The 10,906-nt window shown below is 40.1% G+C and overlaps 1 protein-coding gene across 1 annotated transcript; it reads left to right on the forward strand.

Moving 5' to 3' along the window:
* LOC109897696 (cytochrome c oxidase subunit 5A, mitochondrial-like) lies at positions 1-10,574 on the forward strand. Its single transcript, XM_020492216.2, has 5 exons — positions 1-232; positions 4,409-4,528; positions 8,066-8,187; positions 8,480-8,597; positions 9,448-10,574. Exons 1-4 carry the CDS (start codon positions 160-162, stop codon positions 8,585-8,587), a joined length of 423 nt encoding a protein of 140 aa, XP_020347805.1. The 5' UTR covers positions 1-159; the 3' UTR covers positions 8,588-8,597; positions 9,448-10,574.
* Positions 10,575-10,906: the final 332 nt, after the last annotated feature.

The raw sequence follows: 10,906 nt of genomic DNA on the forward strand, positions 1-10,906 counted from the left end.
GGGCACTATGTATTAAACGTGAGTGGAGAGAGTTACTTTTATAACCTTGCGCATGCGCCGTGGGAACTTGGTACTGAGCTACCAGCTAACATCCTTGAGTCGAAGTCTGATCCCATCTATATTTGCTTGTCCGTAACGTTAGCTGACTGTCCCTGCATCATGTTTCGAGCCGCCGTCCGACTTTCAGTGTCCGGTGCCCGGAGTTTGACACGGCCACAGCTCGGACTTACAGGTATTATTGTGTTATCACTTAATTTCGTAGTTTGGGACGTTCATGCGGAAATCACTGTCCGCAGTCGTTATTGGCTGGCTAGCTACGTTAGCTACTAGCACAATCAGTTGCGAATGGATAACTACAGAATACACGTTTTCGGTGAACTACAAGTGGTAGACGTGTTGGATGAGCTATATCCCTTTAATCCTTAAAACAAATGCAATTTTTAAAAACGCTCTGTAATATTCAAGTGGATTTACAAAAAAAATTAAAAAAAATAATAATTGATGTCCTTGCAATGACCGACTGCTTGAGGTGAGGCTTAGGCCTGTAACTAGCAAGTTAACTATCTAATGCCATAACCATGGCCTATATTTGTCAAATACTAGCTAGCGAATTAGCACTGGATAGCAGATGACTTGCCAGCCATGTCTAACTAGCTAAACGTTCTAGTTAACTAGCTTACGTTTGCATATAGACTGGTATGGTTGTTCAACTCGAGATAATAGATTGTGCTTTTAAATGAAGGACTGTAACATTAACTACTACTAAACAGGCAGCAACTCTAGCTAGCAAACCAGCTCAACTAACTAGTAGCGAACTACTGCTGGTTAATAGTGCATTGCCGCATAACCCTTTAATAGACCTGCTCACTGATTTGGTGCCTATTGACGATGGTATATTATGGCCAGGGGTATTTTAAGATCCCCGAAGCTCGTTCTGAACATGGGCGGCCACCTGTACTAATTAGCTGGCGGGCTCCAAACACCGGTGTAAAGGCTTCGGTGTGGCTGGTGCCTAGCCGAATTTAGCTAACCTTGTATGTTACTCCCTTAAAATACCTTCGGCAATAGTACTGTCTGTCAATTTCTTTTTTTTTACAATTTGAAGCCAGTATCCACTTCCTCAATAGTCCGAATTAATCTAAGAACTGAAATCGGTCAATAATTTGTTTTTGCAGATATCTTAATTGGACAATTTCAGATAATATTTGGTGCAGTATTTTTCAATGAGGAAAATGGTCATGAAAACTAGTAGTCTCTCGTTGAATAACATACTTTTATTGAAGAGTCCCTACTGTTGACCAATCATCGATGAAGGGGTGTAGACTTCGGCTCCGTACTTCCGTTTTCCTCAAGATCATTTGTGCCCGAAAAAAACCGAAGTCCAAAACGAACAAACGATGTCATATTATATTTATTTATTTATATTTTTTATTATTTTTATTAATATCAAATCGATACATAAAGCACATGAGGGAACACAAGAATACATAGATTACAAACAATAGACAATCGAGCAAGGGGAATTACACAAGGACCTTAAGGGACATGCATATACATACAATTCTAACAGCTTTTTTTGTTAGTAGAGCATTTAACCGTCTTAAAATACAGTTCAATTTCTTTTTGTAGGGTATGAAAATGTGGTTTTCTGTTTGTAAATTTACATTTCTGTATGTGAAATTTGGCCAAAAGAATAATGAAATTAATTACATAAAAATGATTCCGCTTATTTCTATTGTATGTAAAGAATCCAAACAGTACATCGCTCCACAATAGTGTAAAATCTTCATAAATGTGTTCAATTATAAACCTACTGATGTCTTGCCACAGTTTTCTTACATGCATACAATGCCAAAAAAGATGCACAACTGTTTCTGGGTGGTCATTACAAAAGGAGCAATTTGAGTTGATGTTTTCCTTAAACTTCTTCATATAGTGGTTGGCAGGATAATATTTATGAATAATTTAAAAGGAAACTTCCTTAATTTTGTTAAGTAGGTGTGTGTGTGGCAACATTCAAACTGTTTTCCAACAGTTATTATCAATAAATCCATTCCAATAAGGCATGACATAAGGTATAGATACAACATCCTGCTGAAACAAGGATCGTATCGCTCTGTTGTTGAATGGACCAAAAGAGAAACAAATCTTTCCTACTGATGAGTCAACAGGGTCAATAGAAGGTAGGCTCTGAGGGTCAGGTCTTGACATGTTCCTGAATAACATAGCAACACCTGAGGGAATGGCATCTAAAACAATTGCAAAATCTTTAGGTGTTACAGGGACTTTGTAAAGTGATAAGAATTCTTTATAACTGAGTAAAAGACCCTCTGCATTTACCAGTTGGCTCACCAATAGGATATCAAATCAAATTTGATTTGTCACATACACATGGTTAGCAGATGTTAATGCGAGTGTAGCGAAATGCTTGTAATGGATATTATTGGATATTGGATATTATTTCTGAACCAATATTCTAAAAACAGAGAGGTATTTTTATACAATATATCCCGATTATTCCATATAATATCTGTGTGGAGAAAAATTGTGTTTATAAATGAAGGACCATGACAAGAAAACCTGCCGATGAAAAGCAGAAAGTTTCACTGGAACTTTGTCGATATTATAATTGCAAAACAACATGAAGTTAAGGCCACCAAAAGTAGAGAAGACATAATGAGGAATAAAATTCCAGATAGAAGTGGGTCTTAGGAATTGTTTTATCCAATTGATCTTGAAAGTATTATTTAAAGTAGTAAAATCCAGAAAATTCAGTCCACCATTCTCATAAGTGTTCATTACAACAGTTTTCCTAATGTAATGGGTAAGGTTTCTCCAAAGAAAGTTGAAAAGCATCTGGTCTATCTCCTTGCTTATTTTACGGTCAAGATATAAAGATAGAGCACCATATGTTAGTCTAGAGATACCTTCAGCCTTGGTTATTAGGACTCTACCTTTTAAAGATAAGTCCCTTTGTAGCCATTGGTTTAGTGTCTTCTGGGGGTATTTTTAATAAGAGGGTTAAAATTTAGAAAGCCTCTAGACTTCTGATCCTTTGTAATGGTTATGCCTAAATATGGAAGTTCTTCTTTTACTGGAATACCATAATATGAAGGTGTCACACAATCTTTGACAGCCAAACGATGCCATATGTACGAACGGTTTCGACTGGGGAGGATGGCATAAGGCAGACGCCTTATGTGTAACTGGGGAGGAAGTGTCGTTCACTTTAACTGGAGACACACACACAGTTTATGGATATGTGCAAAGCTGCTACAGTAAGTGTTTTTAAGACTATTTCTCGCTGATATGAAAGATAAGGGGCATATCAGTATATGGTTTGAAAACCATTTATCAAGTGACGATTATTGACTTTAAAACGTTATTAACACAGCGTCGGAATTTTAGTTCACCAACGTGGCCGACGCTAACCACTGAAATCCCTACTGTTATATTAAGGTTTTTCTAGAGCGAGGTGCTGCACTGCATAGCTCAAGCCTGAGCTAGTCTGGCTACCCAGACTCCTTGCTCCGGACAAACACAGATGTTATTATATTCTCCACAATGACACTGGTTACCTCCCTGACCCTGCACTGAAAGCTCACACATTTGGGTCTGTCGGATTGGTCCAGAAACCGATTGGTTAGACCAGACCCAGCCCACAGGTGGGTAAAGCAGGGTTAAAAAAATAGTTCATAACTTTGATACTCTGATTGGTTATATGATCCAATTGCTGATTACTATGTACAACACTCCTCATCACCTTAAATGACTAAAATGATGGCAGTCTCAGACTGAAGTATGTAGGGAACGACAGAGCAGCGGAAGCATTTAGTCAGTCGTCGGGCTATAATTTACTGTGCCGTCAAACCTGGCTTCCATTCCCTCACCCTGTTGGACTGTGAACAATTGAACCATTAATGGTGCCATGACTGCCATCTAGCTAGGTCATGCAAATACACTGGTCACACAATGTCAGTTTTTACTTATTTACATCTACAGCCCTAGTAGATGTAGCTAAATACACTTGACTAGTGATGGCTCTGCTACCCGACCCCTGACGTTAGACATCAGGTTAGGGCAGGGTAGGGCCTGTTCTCTTTTTTCCCCCATCAATAACTAGGGTAAGTTTGTTCATGTTTGTAGGGGTGAAGTGACTATGCATAGATAATAAACAGCGAGTAGCTGAGCAGCCCAAGTGTTGTTGCTATGCATACTCAGCCCCTCCCATGTTTTGAACTGGGATCTGAATATCTGTGGCCCTGCATAGAGTCTGAGGCGATGCTCTAGTCAGACCATAGGCTCTCTAAGCCCCACCCCTTTTCTTTGGGGAAGACTCCCAAAATCCATGGTGGTATAAGACTGAGGTGACATTTTTCTTTAATAATCCCTGTATCTTTTCCTGCAGCTCCACTGGCCCAGAGGTGTTACGCCCATGGTGGGAAGCTGGAATCGGACGAGGAGTTTGATGCCCGCTGGGTAACCTATTTTAACAAGGCAGATATTGATGCGTGGGAGCTGAGGAAAGGTGAGTGATGAGGAAATCACATGGTCAGCCCTACGATTATGACGAAGAGCATAGTGCACAGCTGCATTGATTACGTGGAAGAGTGTGTTTGTGTGTATGTATGTTTTTATGTGTGTGTGTGTGTAAATCTCTATATACAGTTGACTAGATATCAGTAGTTCTCAACTAGGGTTGTGGAAGTCATGACATTTTGTCAGCTGGTAACTGTCATGCAAATAACTGCTGGTCTCATGGTAATTGACCGTTAATTAACAAAGCATGTTTAGCATCTTCACTCATAGCCTACAAACCACTGATGCAGACCTTTGGAACATCTATAATTGAAAGTCTAATAAATCAATTTATACTCAACAAAAATATAAATGCACCAATATAAAATATTTGGCTTAATTACATTTCATATAAGGTTCAGTCAATTGAAAGAAATTCATTAGGCCCTAATGTATGGATTTCACATGACTGGGCAGGGGCACAGCCATGGGTGGGCCCGGGAGGGCATAGGCCCACCCACTTTGGGAGCCAGGCTCAGCCAATCAGAATTCATTTTTCCACAAAAGGGCTTTATAACAGACCGACATACTAAAGAAAGTTCTCAAGAAACACATTGTGAAAATGTCGTTTTTCAGAAGAACAGAATACCGTATTCTGAGTCATCCTTATGTTGGGCCTTGATCTGGTTATGCCATATGGCTGTAGGCTACACTAGTTAATTTAGCAGACAAGATTTGCTAATGATTATTTTATAGTAAGACTAATACAATTGAACGTGGCTGAAATAATAAAATAGAAGATATGATTTCCGGAGGAGTTGAACAGTTAACAAAATTATTATTTGAAACAGGTCCTCATGCTTTACTGTAAAGTAAAAAATAAATAATGTTTTAATGCAACTTTAGTTGTGATCCGAACCTTAGGCCAAATGTTTTGGTTTCTAATACATTCTTAGGCTGCATGATAAAACTAAATATGTTTTGAAAAAAGTTGCATGAAAGGCATGACCTCTGCTCAGTTAATTGGTCAGACTACACACAATCAGTCTCTCATTCACAATGTGACAAGGACTTGATGTTATTCTCACCATCAGACTATTCTCCATTTTTATTTCGTATTTACATATAACCTACGAATGTGTTAAATAATCTTTTTTTTTTTAATGGTGGTTAGACATTTTTGATAATTTATTAACAAAACTTATAACATTTACATAAGTATTCAGACCCTTTACTCAGTACTTTGTTAAAGCAGCGATTACAGCCTGGAGTCTTCTTGGGTGTGACACTACACGCTTGGCACACCTGTATTTGGAGCTTTTCCACATTTCTTCTCTGCAGATTCTCTCAAGCTCTGTCAAGTTGGATGGCTGCACAGCTATTTTCAGGTCTCCAGAGATGTTTGATCGGGTTCAAGTCCAGGCTCTGGCTGGGCCACTCAAGGACATTCAGAGACTTATCCCAACCTTCGTCCCAGTCTGAGGTCCTGAGCGCTCTGGAGAAGGTTTTCATCAAGGATCTCTCTGTACTTTGCTCCAATAATCTTTCCCTCGATCCTGACTAGTCTCCCAGTCGCTGCCGCTGAAAAACATCATGCTTTCACCACCATGCTTCGCCATAGGGACGGTGCCAGGTTTCCTCCAGGTGTGACGCTTGGCATTCGGGCCAAAGAGTTCATCTTGGTTCATGGTCTGAGAGTCCTTCAGGTGACTTTCGGAAAATTCCAAGCGGGCTGTCATGCTGTCTGGCCACTACTATAAAGGCCTGATTGGTGGCGTGCTGCAGAGATGGTTGTCCTTCTGGAAGGTTCTTCCATCTCCACAGAGGAACTCTGGAGCTCTGTCAGAGTGCCCATCCGGTTCTTGGTCATCTCCCTGACCAAGGACCTTCTCCCCCGATTGCTCAGTTTATCCAGGCGGCCAGATCTAGGAAGAGTCTTGGTGGTTCCAAACTTCCATTTAAGAATGATGGAGGCCAATGTGTTCTTGGGGACCTTCAATTCTGCAAACATGTTTTGGTGCCCTTCCCCAGATCTGTGCCTTGACGCAGTCTCTGTGCTCTACGGACAATTATTTCATCCTCGTGGGTTGGTTTTTGCTCTTGACATGCACTGTCAACTGTGGAACCTAATATAGACAGGTGTGTGCCTTTTACAAATTGTCTAATCAATTGAATTTACCATAAGTGGTCTCCTAGTTGTAGAAACATCTCAAGGATATTCAATTGAAACAGGATGCACCTGAGCTCAATTTCGAGTCTCATAGCAAAGAGTCTGAATACTTTAATAAATAAAGTATTTCTGTTTAGTTTTTATAAACGGGCAAACCATTTCTAAACCTGTTTTCGATGAGTCATTTAGGGTGTATTGTGTGTAGACAGGGCGGAAAATATACATGTCATTTATTTTAGAACAAGGCTGTAACGTAACAATGTGAGTAAAACGTCAAGGGGCCTGAATACTTTCCAAATGCTCTGTATACATGTCAGCCTACTAATTATACAAATAGGCCCTATTATAATCAAATTCGCTAGCTTCTACTTGCTTTAGCATGGTTTAAATGATTCCTGTCTGTATGATACAGTAATACAGTTCAGGCTCCGGTAGCATAGGGCTTGAATTTTATACCAAGGCTATAATCAAATCCAGACATTTATATACTTTTGAATGACACTTACGGTTTTAGCAGGAAATCCTGGGTTAACCGGGAGTAAAGTGATTTATTCTCGGGATGGAAAACATTTCTAAAATACGGGTATGCACTTGAATAACGAATAGAGGACTCTCTTCCTGCAGTTCATTTTCATGCCAGCCAGGTACGCTACTCTTGTCGTGACGCGATATTAATTCATTAATATTAGCAAAGTTGAGAAATAAATGGGCCTAGCCTATAGAATGCTGATGTGATCTTTTTAATACAGGCCATCAACTTTCTCACATCAGTTGCGTTTAGCCTAAAGAAAAATTGTACAATATGTCTTTAATAGAAAGTTATTTTAAATCCATGCGTCAACCAGCAATGAGGAGCTGGCTCTCGCTGAACAGGTGCTCCTATTACGCTCCAACTCAATGCCAGGGCTCTGTTTTTTATTTATTTATTTAATTAGCATTGATGTCAGAGATGAGAGGGACAATAGAGCACTGAGTACCAGGCCATCAGCAAGTTTTTGTAGGTTATGAATGACCATCAGTGACATCAGAGCAATTTGGAGAAGCCTAGTTGCCATGACTCAATGGTCATGACTTGTGACTGCCGATGTGGCGGTAAGATGGTCACCATGCCAGCCCTATGCTCAACCTGTCCTGGTTACTGAACCCCAATCATATTTTCCTCTGCCCTGAGTCTTCCCCAGGGGTAATGGTAGTACGGCAGAACCAGCGCCCTAGATGAGCAAAACATTTTTTTAAGGAATGATTTGAGTGAACAAATCTATCCTTTTGGAGTCTCAAGTGACTTGCCGTCATTAGTTTTTTAAAAAAAGCAACTGTTGTGAAAAGTAGACCTCTTCTATCATCCTGTGGTAACTAACCCTGACGTTGTTTGTCCAGGGATGAACACGCTGATTGGATACGACCTGGTGCCTGAGCCTAAGATCCTGGAAGCAGCTCTCCGAGCCTGCCGCAGATTAAATGACCTGGCTAGCGCCATACGTATCCTGGAGGCTGTCAAGGTGAGTTGGAGGATGCTCCTAGAACTGATCGTTATCATTTTGAAGTGTTCCGAGAAGAACACGTGTTGAATGGCAATGACCCCTTTGACCCCCCCTAGTCACTAGTCTATCCCCTTTCTGTATGTTTACTCTGAACATGAGGTATATTACAAACTCCCAATTTTATATATATTTTTTTGTAATCATTCTGCCCAGAAATAAACAAAACATTTATATATATATATATTATGTTTTGCTACACATCGTCCCTGACATTTTCCTCAAAGCAGTTGGTTTATGTTGTTTCCCCCAGGACAAATCTGGCCCCCACAAAAAAATCTACCCATACTTAATTCAGGAGCTGCGACCAACACTAGATGAGCTTGGTATCTCTACACCTGAAGAGCTTGGCATGGACTAAGTATAGATGGGTAAGGTATCCAATGGACATGCACTGTCTAAGCAATAAGGGCCGAGGGGGTGTGGTATATGGCCAATATACCACGGCTAAGGGCTGTTCTTAAGCACGATGTAACACGGAGTGCCTGGATACAGCCCTTAGCCGTAGTATATTGGCCATATACCACAAACCACTGAGGTACCTTATTGCTATTATAAACTGGTTACCAATGTAATTAGAGCAGTAAAAATAAATGTTTTGTCATACCTGTGCTATACGGTCTGATATTCCGGCTGTCAGCCAATCAGCATTCGAACCACCCAGTTTATTACAGTCTTTATACCTTGAATCCCAAATGAACCCCTGGCCTAGGAAAGGGGTGTCAAACATACAGCCTGATTCAGCCTGTCTAATCGGCACATGTTTTGTTTGTCATTTTAAATAATATTTATATTGGGGGGGGGGGGGGGGGGGACTCAATGTGCTTTAAAATAACTAAAACCGAATTGAAACTGGTGTAGAAATTATTATTATTATTTTTACTGTGTCCAGCTTGCTGATAATCACTGAACTGAAAGCTAGATTGTTTTATGCTCTTACTATTTACAACCAATGGCTGGAGGAGTATCTTGGGTGGAGGGCAAATTGACAGCAAATAAATATAACCAATTTTCAGTGCGGCCCTTCGGGCCTAGTGAAAGACTACATGAGTCACGCCCTAGGCAGTTGTATAGATCTTAGAGGATTGGATAGGTGTAAGTAATATGGCGATGGCCCCATCTTGTATATTACCCTTAGATAGGCCTGGTGGAAATGCAGCAATACTGCTTATACCTGTCCATGGCCTGTTCTCTTAACTGAAATAATGTCTTCCTCCCTAGTTTTCTCTGGGCTGCTGTTTTCTCTGGGACTCTCTGGGCTGCTGTTGTCTCTCTGGGAACCTTGTACTTCGTCTTTGCCTCGTATAAATGTGATATTTAATTTGGGCCTTTATTAAGTTATTTTGCTTGTAAAATATTGATGAACCTAATAAAGGAAAAAATACATTTTATTTTTTATTTTTAATGTGTCAAATGTTCTTCTTGGTATCATTTTAGATGTTTGCATTTCAACATTGCAGGTGATTTTTATTATTTTCTTCCCGTTTTTAAATGTAACTAGGGAAGTCTGTTAAGAACAAGGATGGCCTACACCGGCCAAACCCTAACCCGGACGATGCTGGGCCAGTTGTGCTCCGCCCTATGTGATTGCCGACTGACTGAACTACAGATTGCCTTGCGTCATAAAGAACTATTAATTATTCGTAGATCAGTCACAGTTTAACCAAAATGCCTCACGTCTGCTGGGGCGGCAGGTAGCCAAGTGGTAAGAGCTTTGGGCTGGTAATCGCAAGGTTGCTGGAGCGGATCCCCGAGCTGACAAGGTAAAAAAATCTGTAATTCTGCCTCTGAACAAGGCGGTTTAACCCACTCTTCCCTGGTAGGCCATTATTGTAATTGATCGTTGAGGTGGTGGGTGCGGTCTGTCAGGAAGTCTAGGACCCATTTGCAAGGACCATTCTAGTAATTTTAAAGTAGTCCATTTTCATCATTGTCTGATTGCTCAACTCAGGAATTGCCACCCAGTTGACTACTTTAAAATGGTAGAAGCCCTCTGGCAATGTCCATGCTAAAACACATTATCTGTGATTTAGTCTCTGACAACGGGCTGATGACAACTCTGATAAGTTTGTTTTTGGGTAAGTTGCCAAAAGGTGACCAAGCCATAGAGAGAGAGGACTCATTTGTATCAGTGTTGTTATAGCATCTGTGACAGCATGGGCAGCCACTCAGTGCATTTATAACAACCTAAACATTCCAAACATCTATTAAATCAAATAAACCACAAGTAGCAAATGAGCAATTACCTTTTTTTTGTTTACCAAATAAAGACTCTCATTGACCTTCATACAGAACTCCTCACTTCTGGGCAGTGTTGTAAAGTACTTAAATAAAAATATTTTAAAGTACTACTGAAGTAGTTTTTGTTTTGTATTTCTACTTTAATATTGATATTTTTGGCAACTTTTACTTCACTACATTCCTAAATAAAATATGCTTTTTACTCCATTTTCTCTGTACTCGTTACATTTTGACGGGAAAATGGTCCAATTCACTCACTTCTCAAGAGAACATCCCTGGTCATCTCTACTGCATCTGATCTGACGGACTCCAAACACAAACGCTTCGTTTGTAAATTATGTCTTGAGTGTTGGCGTGTGCCCCTGGCTATCAGTCAATAAAAATAAATGTGTGCTGTCTGGTTTGCTTAATATAAGGAAGTTTAAATGATTTATACTTT

Source organism: Oncorhynchus kisutch, linkage group LG10 (genome assembly GCF_002021735.2).
Source record: "Oncorhynchus kisutch isolate 150728-3 linkage group LG10, Okis_V2, whole genome shotgun sequence".
In the NCBI taxonomy this organism is placed as follows: Eukaryota; Metazoa; Chordata; class Actinopteri; order Salmoniformes; family Salmonidae; genus Oncorhynchus; species Oncorhynchus kisutch.